General features: G+C 47.0%; 1 protein-coding gene across 6 annotated transcripts in view; it reads left to right on the top strand.

Moving 5' to 3' along the window:
• The window catches only part of Dgk (diacyl glycerol kinase 1), a 603,682-nt gene that overhangs the window by 496,528 nt on the left and 91,919 nt on the right, over window positions 1-15,235 (top strand). For all 6 annotated transcript variants that reach the window (XM_077706109.1, XM_077706108.1, XM_077706111.1 and 3 more), the window contains one exon: window positions 40-186. In XM_077706109.1, the coding sequence (XP_077562235.1) occupies window positions 40-186 (147 nt within the window). The remainder of the gene's footprint in view (window positions 1-39; window positions 187-15,235) is intronic.

Raw genomic sequence — 15,235 nt, 5'->3', positions numbered from 1 at the left:
CTGAAATCTCTCCCTCCCTATATTCCCTGTTGCGCGCAGGACATCGACCTGGAGGGCTTCCAGGCCTTCATGGACACGTACCTGGAGATGGACACGCCCCGGGACCTGGTCAAGCACCTTTTCCTCTCCTTCGTCCGAAAGCCCGCCCCGCCACGCGCGCCCATCGCCGACGGAAGGCTGCTCAAGGTAGCCACTGTGCCACGTGTGCTCTTAGCCGAGCTCCCCCATCTCTCTCTGCCTTGCCGCGATGTGATGCTTCGGTGGCTGCCAGTGCTTCCCGTAGGTTTAACGATGGACTAGTTGGTAGGACTAGTTGGTATGCACTAGGACTAGTTGGTATGCGCTAGTCTACGAAAAGTGGGACGCTAAAAGCACATGGAAAGAAAGTGACGGCAAGAGTGGCTAAGCACCCGTCATGTCCAGCGCATCTCCTTGTGCTCTGTGTATTTTAACGTCCCAACTTTTCTGCTCAAAGTTCATTTGGAGAACGTGGGCTTAGTGGCGGTTATCGTGAGCATGGCAACCACTAGCTTCTCGTGCTTCGGCTCGTTGATGATGCCACGCTTCGCCCTCCTCGTTTAATGCGCAGTTTCCTTTTCTTTTCTTTTTTTTTTTTTTGTTGCAACAATTTAGGACTCTGCTCACAGAGGTAGCGCATGATAGGCGGCTATCAATAGCCAAAGTGTCACGGTTGAACAATGTCATTATGAGAGTTATTGCGATGCTTCGGGTGGCTACTTTTATACTCTTAGGCAGACCGTGTTAAAGGTTCAGACAATCGATTTTTGTCGAGTATATGTTCTCTATCACAAATGAAAGGGCATCCCTTAAAGCACCTTAACGAGAAACAGTTTCGCTGATAACGCCCTGGGACTTTACAAATCGCAATTTTTAGATTTACGAGCCGTACGTGTGTGTCCCCCCAAAAATAATGCTGGCAATTATGACATACAGTAGCGCGGCAACATACTTTTCTCTGTATGCGAGATGAAAAGCGATATTTAAAAAACTTGTCCCCAGCTAAAAAAAAGTGTGAATTGCAGGCTTTCTTATTTTTATGCGTTTTTTAAATTCACTATATCTTACACGAAGGCGCCATATGTTGGGATGGACGATAGGTAGAATCTGGCTTCACGTTGTGGAGGTCGTCAGTTCGATTCTCCCTGGGCGCGTCCTTTTTTTTTATTTTTAAGCTGCCGTTGGCGTATGTGGAATCTGCAATTGCATATTTCGGCAGAGGAAACGTCCCTGACTCAGGCAGAATCGTCAAAACTCCTTCACTTGGGTCTGTTTACTGGACGCTGCTGTTGATTCTGGGCATGGAGGCTCAGTTAGCCACACTGAGAGCAACCCAGCGGCGGCGGGTGGCCTGTCCTAAAACTTTTTCAAAATAATGTTTCAAAATACATATGCAACTTAAACTGATACAAATACTTGTGCTAAATGGTTTTCAATAAGTGAATAAACGTTTCAGCAGTTACAGTAGCTGCTAGGTTTGGAGGTCACGTGACCGGGACACATATTGTAGTGTCAAGTTTCTACCCTACGAACCGCCACCCTTCAGATTCAAGTCTGGTGCCAAATTAAAATAATTTCCGCCAATTTGTTTATAAATTGCTAGTGGTTACCGGGCTATATAAAACGTTGGCTTTCATATGAACTAGGGAACACATACGCGACAAAATTCGGTGGTCCGTCCCTTTAAGCAAAGTTTCGTACGATCGCATTCCGGTGCCGTATTAGAAAACCGTGTCACAGAGCGAAAGCAACTGCCTGGGCGCAGTCGTATGGACATCGCTACAGTCGAGGTCGCGGCAACACCAGGTTCGGAAAATAAAACACCCCGATAGAGGTCATCACAAGCAGTAAACTAATAAGCCCCACTGCCAAGCGAAGACATCTCTAGATTTCCGATCTTTGCTGTTGCGTGTCACCTGAGTCAGTCTACTCCCTGTCTCAGAATTGTCTGATCCGGTAACCTCTTCATGCCCTACTTTTCATCCTTACGTCCCTGGCGCACGTAACAGGTATTAGAAATATCGCACAGTGCATAAATAAACAACGTACGTGACGCAACTAGGACACTGCGGCTGAAAGGGGGGCTGTGGTCGAGTGCCTTGTATGCGAACCGCTGTTCGAAGGCGCGTGTACAGCCGGTAAAACGCTTGTCTATAACAGCGATTTCCACTTCAACCAGCTACATCCGAAAACTGCCGAAACATACTCGTTCCAAACATGTCGGAGGCAAAAGCGAAGGTCTAAGACTTCAGAATTTCGCAGTAGTTTTATTCAAATCCCAATCCGGCGGGGGAGGATAGGGCTAAGAGTACGAACGCTGTGTTATAGACAAGCCTTTTACCGGCTGTACTTCACTGTCTCTGTACAAGTTGGTAGCTCAAGGAGGTTATCTGTAAAAGCTCTTTTATCCTATAGATGCCAGAAATAAGCTCGCTGCCCAGCCAGGTTTCTGATTGCTGAAAGGCCTCGCTTTATTCGTAAGACAGAGCGCCTTTATTTCTCTGATGATATTGCCGCCTCCGTAAGCAGAGCTCAGCCGCCGCCGGTTATACGACGGTGGGGCTTTTGGAGAATTTAATCTTGGGTTGAGAATATCGAAGCTTGCTTCGCTGTCCTGGCCTTTTTGGTGCGCTGTGGAGCTGTCGGAGTTGAGAACTACAGTAGCGGATAGGCTTCTTTTGGGTTTCGCGTTCGGCGAAAAGCGTAAACGAAACCACACGTTTGGTTAAATGTACGACTGCCAGATGCGGTGAAATTTCTGCCAGTGCGTTGGTTTTCTGTTCATATAACAGGATTATTTGAAGACACAAACTCGCTTTGTGTCGCAGTTTTGGTTCATGCAGTGGTCAGGAACAAACAATAAATATCACTGTGCAACATTTGTTTTTTGTAGTCTTTGGTTATCTGGTTGCTAAAGGCTGGGAGACAAATGGAACTTTTTTGTTCGTGTTATCAATTTTTTTCATTTTGTGTTGCTATATGCCGTATCATATTCAGAAGCAAGAAAATATTTCAACCATATTCTGTCATCTGATTACGCCCCCAGCGTCGCGCACAACTCTTTTACGATATTCATTGAGTTAACAAGACCCCACCTACTCTATACGTGTGTAAGTCGCGCGTGCGCCCACATTTCATTTACTGCAGCCGCCTCTCATACGCGCGGAAACATTCCTCGTGGGTGGGCTACAAAGCATTGTAACACATTTGTCGCGTACTTTTAGAACTGACGTAAATGGCCTTTTTGTCTCTCGTCATTTTTGTTATCGTGCTTTTAGAACTGACGTAATAATTCCCTATTTTTTTCTCGTCATTCTTGTTTTCACTGAACGTCCATGTTGAAAATCGCAACCCCATTGCACGTGGGCATTCCAAGTATTTTCTATACCGAAGCTCAATAGCCTATTTATCGTGAAAAACATCCTGGCGGCCTCGCTTCGCCTATAGGAGATTGCGTAGGCTGTGGATAAACCATCGAGCACTGCCGCCTGCTTACCTTGCTCGTTTTTTTCTTGTGTAAGGCTCGTCGTGAAAGCCGCTTTAATGAGTTCCCTGAAAGTAACTAGTCGATACCTGGGATACTGCATATTTTAACTGGCGCCCTCGTTGCTCTAGCTGAAACGAGCCGCCCACGTCGGTAGCATTCTCTCTGGGCACCTACGCTCTCAAAGAGAGGCCACAGGCGTAGTCTTGTGGCCATGTCTGCAGCCAGAGGTTTCGATGAGAGAGAAAATTAAGACTTTTCACGGCGAAGGTTTTCGGTATGGTGTAATCACCTTATTCTTTTACTAAACAGCAATGATCATGATTGTACTTTCACCCCACCGTTCGAATGACCAATTCTTTATCACGTGTATTTCATGGAAGGGGTTTTTCTGTTTCTTGTTTTTTTTCGGTCGTGGCGTATCTCTCGGTATATTTTGTGTGTGGACAGGCAATTGCCTTTTTTTTTTTTTTTGTCAACATTTTATATGTCCGCAGTTCGCTGTTCGCTGCGCAATCGGCTGTGACCGGGGCTGAATGCTGTCATGACAGCGTTAGGCATTCGTTTTTTGTTTTTTCTTAGCTATGCTGCTCAAGGCCAAACTTGAAATGATTAAGGCTTTGAATAAATCTAAAGCTAAAGCTGCATACCGATTCCTCTTAATAGCTCGGTCGTGTCCCTCGACTGTGGACAAAATACGCTTTCCGGCAAAACCAGCTTTCTCGGAAATGCTCTGTATTTTTTAGTCTAATGTGGCAAAAATATTGAAAAAAAAACGTACTATAATTTGCCGCTAAGACGAGTGTATTATTACGCTGAGTTTAATTTACTTCTGACAGTTAGCATGGTGGAGCTGTAAACAAATTCAGAATTCGGCTCTGTTGTGGATTCGTAACAGGAAACAGCTGTAGCTGGGGCTTTATCAGGCTTATCCCGAAACAAATTATATGACATTGGACTGCACAGAAGTCTACAAAGCGGTGGAAAGTTTGATTTCGGCGCGTACCATGGATAACTGTCAGCCGCAGTTTGAACGCAAATAGCATGAGCCCGCCGCTCCCAAACCATTCGAACAGCATCGCACGGCTACCATGTAACGTAAGGCCCCATGTTTGTGCGCTGGGATAAAATTTTACACCTTCCAAGCTTTATCGGGCTGTTTAATTTAAAAAATACGCTAAATCGCAAGTTACAAACACTTGTGTTTTGTTATTTGCACTCGTTTTAACGGCGCCCCGATCAATCGCATTTTGTTCCTTTCACTCGTTCGACTCCGCTGACCAACCACGTTCACACCGTGCACAGAGAGAAAGAGAGAGAGAGCAGACCTTATTTAGCAACTCAAGTCAGTGCATCGGCGTCATTATGAGTCCTCGGAGGAAGTGGGTGCTTCACGGTGCTCCGACGGTGGCGGTCTTGGCGGAGGTACACAGAGTGTTTCGATGCGGGCAGCCGACAGGGACTACCGCGCGGCCCGTAGATTCTCGGCTGGGGCGGCTCAGCTTCACCACAAATCGGGAATATCAGGGGGGAAAGGGTTAGTGGGAAAAAAATGGCAGCATCTCCACTCCGTGGATGATGGCGAGGGTGCGGAGTACGGGGACTCGAAATGACATCCAAGTTGCGCCCCGAGTGACATCCGATCTGCGCCCCGACCGTCATCCGATTTGAGCCGTGAGTTGCACCTTGATCATTCCCTAAAGGAAACTGCAACTCACGGCTCAATTCGAACTTCGCTTGATTTTCGCTTGATGGTGGTGTGCGCACGGATGGACGCGGACGGACACTGGGAGGTCCTAAGGTACTCCGCACCGTTACAGGCGAGGGAGTAAGCCGTTTGACTCTCGGGTGCCAACTCACGGTCGTAGCCCAATGGGTAAGACAACTGACATCAACTCTGTCTGGTCTACCAGACTCAGGCTCGAATCCTGCTGCTGCCTGTGTGATTTTTGCGATTGTAAATGCTATGCGCACGGACGCGGACGGACATTGTGCGGTCCTAAGGTACTCCGCACCAAAAATGTGGCAGACGAGGTGGCCCGTACACATCGCCATACATGCGCCTGACAACATACATGCAAATTCATCCCCACCTACCGTGGCTATAGGGGGCAACTTTGCTCTCGCTGTGACTGTTATGACAGTGGCCCGCCGTGACAAGTTGCCTCAGGAATATCTGTCACTTACTTAGTCGTTGCGTTAGGATCGCATTAGTAATAGTATGTGTGTTTTACTAAGACGGGGTATACTTGAGACCAAGGAGCGATGAGGGCATGTTTCTAGACGAAAAATTGCAGGCAGCCCTTGCTTATTCCAAAATAACCGCTTATTTAAGTTCATTTTTTATGGCCGCACCTCGTGTTTCGAGGTACGCGTAACCATATTTTCCAGATGAGTGCTTTTCGGTTCTATAATTGCCCGCACCGTTTTGGTTACGACTATTCATACGACGGCATCATCAATGCGATGGTGTTTTCATATATAGCCGACCGCATGGGGTCCGTGGTTTCGTTCGTCGTTTCTGAGGACATCACACATCGACGTCTTGTAATCGCAGAAGCGTTAACGCCTGTATGAACTGACATCAAAATACCGGTGCCGTTACTGAGGAACTGGACATTTTGGAGGGGAAGGCGTGCAGCTTTGCCTGCACTTTTCCTCCAGGTTGTTCACGAACATCAAGCAGGTCTATAACCCGTTACTCGCTTCACCCTTGCTTGTGGTGATGCCGGTCTTCCCAGTTATCGCTTTTGTTAAAACGATGCTTCTCCGAGTTGATTCATTATGAACGAAGAAACAACGCGAAAAACGGAACGCGAAGAAAGGAACGCGCACAGACACAGCGCTGTGTTTTGGAAAAAAAAAAAGCATTTCGCCCGTGCGGGTTTGTTTTTGTTTTCTGAAAGGGCCCCTCCGAGCTGTTGTCCACATGGGGGAACGTAAGTGAACTATCTATATGTATACGCATCCCTGTATAACTATATAAACTTCCTAGAAATCAGTTAACTGAATGCATTTAACTTGTACATAAATAAAGTATGTTGGGTTGCTCATGTCCTTTCTCAGCGATGTTTATTACCAGTGAAATATTGAGCTCCCAACGCAAAACGCTCTAAGAAGGAAACAGAGAGCAGATAGAGGAAGAGGGAGCGAGCATTTATGTGCGTGCGCGCGCGACCGCGTGATCGTTCTGTGGCCACCACCCCTGAACGCAGGAAACACATGGATGCGCATTAGTACACAATAAGATGGAGGGGATCGCAACTAAATTGTTAGAGCGTCGGAAGCGTTTTGGGAACATTGTGGGCTGGGCTTCTGTCCGGAGCGCGAAATATTCTCTTTTTTTTTTACCATTCCGGAGTTTTCGTTTTCCCGCAAAAAAAGAGACGAACCATACAGAGAAAAGATGGAGGCATTTCGGCCCTAAATTATTAAACAACACGTGGAACGGACATGTTTTTGAAAATCTCGGCGTGTTTTTAGGCAGCTTTTCGTGCCGCACTGAAGCGCTTATAAGTGTCGCTGGTTTTCTGGCGTTAGCTTTTTTTTTTTTTTTTTTTTTTCGCAAAGCACCGCATTAGAACATTTTTATTCCTGTTCATCTCTGGCCCTCATTCGAGCAAGCACTCTGAGCCCAGCCGTGTTTACACTTCTGATTAAAGGGTAGTTTTAGAGCGAGCCATTGTTTGCATAAATCTATGACTGGCATGGTTGGCCCAACAAATCCCGGGCGCTTGTACGATTCTGAAGCCGCGCTTTCGGTGCAAACATCGGACGTTTACTTCGACGCCGCCCTGTTTGACACGTTCGTGATAACCACACGGTGGCATGCGGCGTTAATGCGCTTTTCGGACAGGCGCTCGCATTTCGCGTTTACGACGCACGTGTGTACTTTTGAGCTGAACAGCGTCCTTTATCTCGGCTAGTTTGACGTCATTTTAGGCGGCTTAATGTAATGAACGAAACCGTCCTACCTCATCGCGAGTGCAGTGCACGCTTCGGAAGGCTCCACACTATGTGCACTCAGTTACCAAGCTCGTTTCACGTGGCAAATAAGTGGCTTTTCGCTACAGAGATCAACTCGTCGACGGCTATGTTGAATAGCGGGAACTTTAAGAGTTGGTCAAATTTCTTAAACTGTGGTGTCAACGACCATCGCAGTTTGCTTGTTTAGGGCTTTTACCTAACTGATATCCCAACCTAATGCTTAGTTCTCAATATTTTGCTCCTCATTGAAGCCTATATATCATTTCACCGACGGTGAAATGTTGTCCAGTGTCCTTGTAGGAGGGAAAAGGCGGGACCTTTGTTTTAATCAGAAAGCGCTACATGACCCGGTAGTGGAAAAATCAGAAGCTCCTCCGTCGAACGACGATGATGATTTAAACGCGAAGCTTTCTTGCGTGCGAAAAGTAAATGGCGAAGTGTAAAAGTCAAAGCTGTTGCGTCAAAGCCATTGCGTCAAGGCGTCAACAATCAATGTGCAAACCGCCTGCGAGTCAAAGTCCGCACTCAGACGACAGCAAACGAAACTTTCTCGATAAAGCTGAGCGCCCTCCTCCCCACCCATCGTCGTCGTTAGGCCATCGTCTTTGTCCAAAATCCAAACTGACACAGACTTAAACTCAGCCAAGTCCAAAGCCAATGCCCGCGCCACGAACCCAAACAAAATGCTGAGAATCTCGAATACGATGATGCCGCAATCGGATAGACGTCGGCTTCATAACGCGATAGACCCAGCTTGGATTCCGACCACAGGCAGCGTTTTAGGGGCGAAGCCCCTTAGGCGCTGGGGCTGTTGGCGTCTCCTGTCGTCGTCGTCGTCGTCGTCGTCGTCGTCGTCATCGTAATCGTCGTTCGTCTCATGTAGTCACGGTACTAAAGCACCGGGTAACTCGTTCACGCCTTGCGCTAAAACGTAACGCGTATTAATAAACACCGGGACACTCGTTTACGCCTTCTCGCTCTAGAGAGCTTCGTGCTCCAAAGGCTTTTCCAGCAAAGCTGTATACCTCCAACCACCAACGGTTTCATCTCCGTTGGCAAAAACGCCAAGGCGCTGAGAATACACTTATACACTGCATGTTTCGCCCCTCCCTAGGTTTCACGTTAGTAGAGATGGCCCGGGATTTTTCCTTTTCATCATTTTGTAACCTATCATTGTGTAACGTTCGGTTTCCTGCAGTGCGTTTTGGTTACGACACCGGCATCAGTGCGACCAGAAAGCTTCACTTTCTTATCCGACATCCCTGGCTCACAAAATGGCCGACAGCGCAATGACCCAAATTTTGTAAAAAGAAAAGTGGGTGAATTTTTATGTGGGTGGGAACCTAACCCAGGGCCCCCGGAGTGCGATTCGAGCACGCACATCCAACGCCACAACGGCCGCGTGGGTATAACTGACTAAAGACAGACTTAAAGGGACACTGAAGTGAATTTGTCAAGCTCCCGTTTTTGCTTGCACTGCGTAGACTGGCTCAAATTAGCACACTTTTCATCGTTTATCCGGTTAACAAATCGGTAATTATTTTACAAAGCGCGAAAGAAGAAAAACTACCATGCGCGGTTTGCGGCGGCCGCACCAACTAAGGCTCTGACGTTGAGAGGAGGGGCGCCGTGATTGGACGATGCCCAAGGTTAGCAATCACACAAGTTTCGGTTTCGGTTCTGTAAAACATAACCAATGGCGTTGTTGGATGGGCATTCTCAATATCTCAGTAATCATCGTACCGCGCTTCTGCCATGTTGTCGGCTGTAAAATGCACAAGATAAGCCTCCCAGGACGGCTTGTAGTCGTAGCATTCACTAGCCGAGACCTACGCAGTGCATGAACGCCCTCCGCGTACCCTCAGACGCCCAAATGTCATGCGCTTTTCCCCCATATTTGGAGCTTGCCTCCCTCATGCCTGTATCGTAAAAAGCGTGTTCGCACCAGGCCAAGGGTCTGTTCATTCTGGCCTGTGCCCACTGCCTGCAAGCAGTCGGTGCTTATGGCAACAGCACGCCAACGAGAACTCGCTAGCGCGCCAGTGCCAGCCTGCGCGCGTTTTGTGAACTAGTTCGTGTAGCCATGCACGTCGCGGCCCAAAAAAAGGTGAACTCAATATAGAAAACATCGGCGGAAAACAAAAAAGTTAACTTACAAAAAAAAAAGGACGTACCTGCGGGTATTCGACCTCGTAACTTGCAAAACATTCGCGGCGACATACCTACGCCTCAGACCACTGAGCCACAGAACGGGACGCGGAGGGCTTGCTAATATAGGGTATATATTGTACAACGGGTTTACATTTTTATTTAGTTTTGGCATTTCAAGCAGCTTAGGTGACTATTTGTTGTACTGCGATCGTGCAGTAAGCGTCGCCCGAGTTTCCACAGTAGCTCACGTCTAGCAATTGCATTTCGTAGACGGAAAAGCGTTCGCAGATGCGTAGTCGTGCTGCTGACCGCTGTGCTTGTTCGCCCAGCGCAAAAAAGTGCTTCCCGCGCCCTAGTTTTACGCTGTACGGTAAAAATATCAGTTGATTTTATTTCCTTAGTACCTATATTGACTTCGCTGACTCTTCTCCCGCCTTCAAGAGGCCTTATATTTTCCTACTGGCGTACCAGTCAGCGAAGCGTCGCATGTGCGCTTGTGTGAAGCGACCTTGACTTGGAGCTAGATACAGTGTACAAACAAACCAAGTAAAGAAAGGCACATTCTTCCATTCACAAACGTGTCCTGGCTTCGTTTCAACTAAGCGAACGAATTGCGACCAAGCAATTTTTTTTAACCTCCTTGATTGCGACGACCCGCCGGCGGCCGGCGGACGAAACGCTGGCCCGACTGACTCTGTCGGCCGGGGAGCCGTGCAGTAGCGCAGCCGTGGCGCAGCCAATTGCCAGCTCATCCCCTCCTGACGTCACACGAAAACGCCACAGAAAATGGGCGAGCGTAAAGAGAGGAGGACAGCATTTTCGAATTAGTTTTTCTACTAAATAAAATCGCGTAAACGCGCCTAGAGTGGTCGAAACATGGCCTGGGGACTCCGGACTACAATTTGAGCTAGTAATCCCGCAATGTTTACATATCACTTCAGTGTCCCTTTAAAGTATTCGTTGTCGCCTTGTGCCGAGCTGCAGTTAACTCTTGGTGTGAAAAGGCGTTAGCGTCATTTATGTGACTTTTATAACAGGGAGCCTGAAGACATCGTATATATAGACACAAAAAAAGCCCTTCCAAAACTACAACCTCTGGTTGCACGGTTCATATACGTCGACACTGCTTAGCGCACAGGTAGCCTCTGGAATATTTAAGGAATTACAGCATTCTTTTGAATTAAAAAAATTTCATGTCGGACTGCTTTTTACGGGAACCAATAAAAGCTCGGGTGCATCAACTCGCCCATTCTAGGTTGAAACTATTGTCGGATGACTTGCATTATATACTCAATCAACATCGGTATTAATTCCAATGTACTCAATTAACTCAAAATAATGAATTAAGGTAATCAGCTTTTAAGCAATACTAGTAATATATACGGTAAAAAATTATCACGAAAAATATTTGGACGCAATGGTTACGCCTAACCTTATCGTTGAGTCGCGTAACAATACCACAAGTTCTGACCCCCAAGGAAAATTGACGTTCTTCAGTAAGAGGAAAACTTCGTTAGGCACTTCCTGCAGCGAAACTAGCTGCTTACAAAACCCTGGTAAGACCAGCCTTATGGTGTACAGATATAATTTGTGATTCATCTAAAAACATATCTACATAAGAACATCGAGCGAGTTCAAAATTTGGCAGGTATGTTTGGTTCTTCAGAATATTACAGGCGGGTCTGCGTTGCAAATCCAATTAGGAAAGCCCAGCTACCCTCAATCGCACGAAGTTTAATAACGCCCCAACTTCGTATTTTTGTCTTCTTTGTTATATTTATTCAAACTTTTGCCAACTGATTACCTCCATAGTCCTTTTATGCCCTCTTTTAATCCGCCGCGATGGCTCAGCGGCTAAGGTGTTGTGCTGCTGAGCCCAAGGACGCGGGATCGATCCCGACCGCAATGAATGCTTTTCAGATGCAGACGAAAAGCGAAAACTCCCGTGTTCCGAGATTTCGGTGCACGTTAAAGAGCCGGGAGCTCTTTATCGGGAGCCCTGCACTATGGCTTGCCTCGTATACCGGGTGAAGCTTCGGCGCGTTAAATTCCCAAAAGTTCGAATTTTTGAACAAAGTGCCCAAACGCCCCGTTTCATCCTCCATTCCTTGCTTGGTCAGATGGCTGGCGCGTGCATGGAAATGTGAAACTGTGCGATCATTTATCGACCACGATCAAGGTTCAAATCGTTAATGTATGTTTTAAACTTTCTTCTGGAGTCAAAAAGTCAAGTTGCGAAGTGTCGACTCCCATGCCGATTTTGTTGGCTTTGTTTTGAACACGTAATGTCGTGTGTGTTTGACAGTATTGTTACCTTTCTGCGTTATCCATGTATGTTCCTATGTCGCCTTGCTGTACGCCATATTACAGTGCATTTGCTTCATACCATTCTGGCGTGGGCCGCCAAGGTCTGCAGTCTCGTAAAACAAAAAGACATAGATAAAAAACGGCGTTAAAAAAGGGCGAGTAAAGCAAAACAAAAACAAAATTTACAGAAAATTTGCCTCGCGATGTCGCGAGCGGCACTACACTAACTTAACAAGGGCAAAACGTAATGAAAAATAGGCTTTCTGGATCTGTAGGTTCGACCGGAACCCAACCACTGCAGAAGTTGCTACCCGCATAAATGGCACTGCTGTCGTGGCCCTGCCTAAGAGACTGAGAGCGCTAGTGCTAGGGATGTCTCACTCTTGGAACATATTTTCGACTCACTGTCTTATCGCGCATTCGAGCGTAGGGCAGCGACGCAGTAGGGAAGAACAGCCTGATGAAGAAAAAAAAAACGCGACGAAGGCGATTAAGCTATGAATGTTACGCTCTATAAGACGATTTTCCGTTAGGTAGTTTTGGTCCCAATTTTTAGTGCGCGGCAGTAGCTAGTGGCGATGAAATTTGTGAAGCTGATTCCCCTAAAATGTGGCCATGTTGCCCATTCCAGTGGCCACTGTTGGCGTGTGGGCATATTTTGTCCCGCAGGTTTCTTGCCGTCGTATTTCCCTAATCCTCGCGTCTGCGTGGGCGCAGATAACTCCCTTCGCAAACGATTGAACGGGGAAATCCAACGACGGCACTTAGCCACTTAGCCGGCACACTATATACCTTTCTTCCTATCTTCTGCTATATTACTATCTCCCTCTCTCCCTTTGTCCTCCGTGTTTGCGTTGCCCCCACTCTCTCTCTCTCTCTCTCTCTCTCTCTCTCTCTCTCTCTCTCTCTCTCTCTCTCTCTCTCTCTCTCTCTCTCTGTCTCTCTCTCTCTCTCTCTCTCTCTCTCTCTCTTTCTCGTTTCTTTCTTTTCCCTTTTTTGTCATTTCTTTCTGTTCTGTTCTCCCCTTTCTTGTCTCATTGTTTTACCAGTTTTCTGAAGCCCTTTGCAGCGAAAGCTAAATCCAACAAAGCGGTGACACAATTAGGGAGGTGCAGGAATGGAGGAACCAGCTCGCAACTCGAGCGTCGCGAAATCACGCCTCGCCGGGCCTCGTTAAAAATAATGAGATGCCTTTCCGCGGCGTCGGCGTTTTCGATTCTGCGAAATACTCGCGATTCAGGCCTCGCGGCGATGGTTTCCGACACTGCGGAGCAAAGAACTTCGCGAGAACACAGGTGGGAGAAATTCTTCCGCCCTGTGCATCGATTACCAGGACCGTGCTCACGGCCGCGGGCCTGCTTTCTTCGCCGGCCTTTCTCCGTTGCTGTTCCATTCTTCAGAGATTTTGCACGTGTGTGGAACACACTTTGTACGCATTTTCTTGTCCGTGACAATTATTTCACCGCACGCAATGTACTGACAACAAGGCCACTGACGGCTGATATTCATCGAGTCCTATAACGGCAGCATCTTTGGAGGGAACACGTGAGATAAAGAAAGAACCATGAACTGTGAAAGAATGCTAGAAAGCGATAGATGAAAAAAAATATAGGCAGCAATGCAAAAGGTTCGACATTACTCTTTCAACGTGCGTACGCTGCCCCAATCGCAAGGAGCGAAAATAAACTGATTATAAGGGGGTCTGAAACAATGCCGACGCCGCACTGTCGCATGAGAAGGTACCGTACCAAGATCAACCAAGATCAAATTTAAAATAAAATTGGCTCTTGAAATCACATTACACAAGTAACTGTAACAACAAACTATTCCTAGAGGATAAAACGCAATTTCGATTTGTTCTCGGTAGCACTTTATAGAATGGGAAAAGCACTTCTTACAATGGAATGATAATTGAAGCAGCTACCTGGTGGTATAGCTGCTTCAGTGTTCTACTACGGAAAGGACAAGGAGTCGGAAAAAATTACGACTGTGTGAAGAACATGCAAACACCCACAGTCAGCGCCTGCCTCTTTTGTCTCCTGAACCGGCGACATTTATCAACTTGAACCATGTTGCCTATGTTTGGGTGCCGGGAGGTTGAGCAGCTGGCTGCCTCTTCCTACCAGCGTACGTCACACTTATGCGTGGGTGTCATTCATACGGTGTGGAATTTTTACGCACGCAGGTACGTGCACAGCTAGTGTTGGCCGTAAGTTTTACCACTAGAGACGTTGCAGGAATAGATTTCAAAGACGAGCCTTCTTTCCGAGAGGCTTTGTGTGGGCCTTGTACTACTGGCGCACTTGACTTTTAATTCCGTTGAAGGGCGTATACAGGGACAGAAAAAAAACAGAGAAATAGACTCCAAGAAATATTGCGGGAGGAAAGCAATCGATACAAAGCGTCTATAATTTTTCCACGGGCGTTGCGAGTGGGCACGCGACACGAGTGGGCATTTTTTGCAGATATTTTGTTGTACGCTACTTTTACAGAATACTACAGAATGTCACGTGTTAAACTAGGCTGTGCGTACCATAGAATACGCCGACTCCATTGATAGCACCCGAGGCCGAAATCTGTCTCTTGAAACCCAAAATTCATGACGTGCGCGGTTATATGAGATACTATAAGATCTTGTTGGCTGTGCGCAGCGACATTTAGAGCCTGAAAGCGTGTGTAACTCATCGATCACATCGATAAGCTCTAAGCACGTGCCATCAGTACACGGAAGAAGGATTTACTTGAGGGCCTGACAAACTTCGCTGGCTTTGTGTGTCACGCCCCTGCTGTGGGGAAATAGCCTTCGTGTATACATATTTTGACACTCGGGCACGTAGAGTTTGCCTGCTGTGTATAAAGTCGGTATGCTATTACTGTTTTTCAAGCCCTTGATACAAATTACGCAAAACGCGCAGCGCTTTCCGGACCGATTCTCATTCATTGGCTGGATTATTTTCGAATGCTACAGCATTTATATATAACCGGCATATATGTCCCTGCGGTTGAGTGCCCTCCCTTCCCCCTTTTGGTCCCCGAAATGTCAGGAGAGAGAGAGACGAAGCTGGGCACGAGAAGTTTCTGATACTTCCATTGGAGGACGCAGTTTAGTTCTCGGTGTTTGTATTCTAACCTTAGTCTACCATCATTCTGTCAGCATTCAGTATTGTGCCAAGTAGCTAAAAAAAAACTGCGACTGAGTGACATATATGCAAACACTTACAGCCGGCGCCTGTGTCTGCAGAACCTGTCAATGTGTCTTTTCCGCCCTCTGCTCGATAGGATGTGAGT

The sequence above is a fragment of the Haemaphysalis longicornis genome, unplaced genomic scaffold (genome assembly GCF_048455015.1).
Source record: "Haemaphysalis longicornis isolate Haplotype H1 unplaced genomic scaffold, Haemaphysalis longicornis Haplotype H1 scaffold_4, whole genome shotgun sequence".
Taxonomy (NCBI): Eukaryota; Metazoa; Arthropoda; class Arachnida; order Ixodida; family Ixodidae; genus Haemaphysalis; species Haemaphysalis longicornis.
This window is presented reverse-complemented; position numbering and strand designations above follow the sequence as displayed.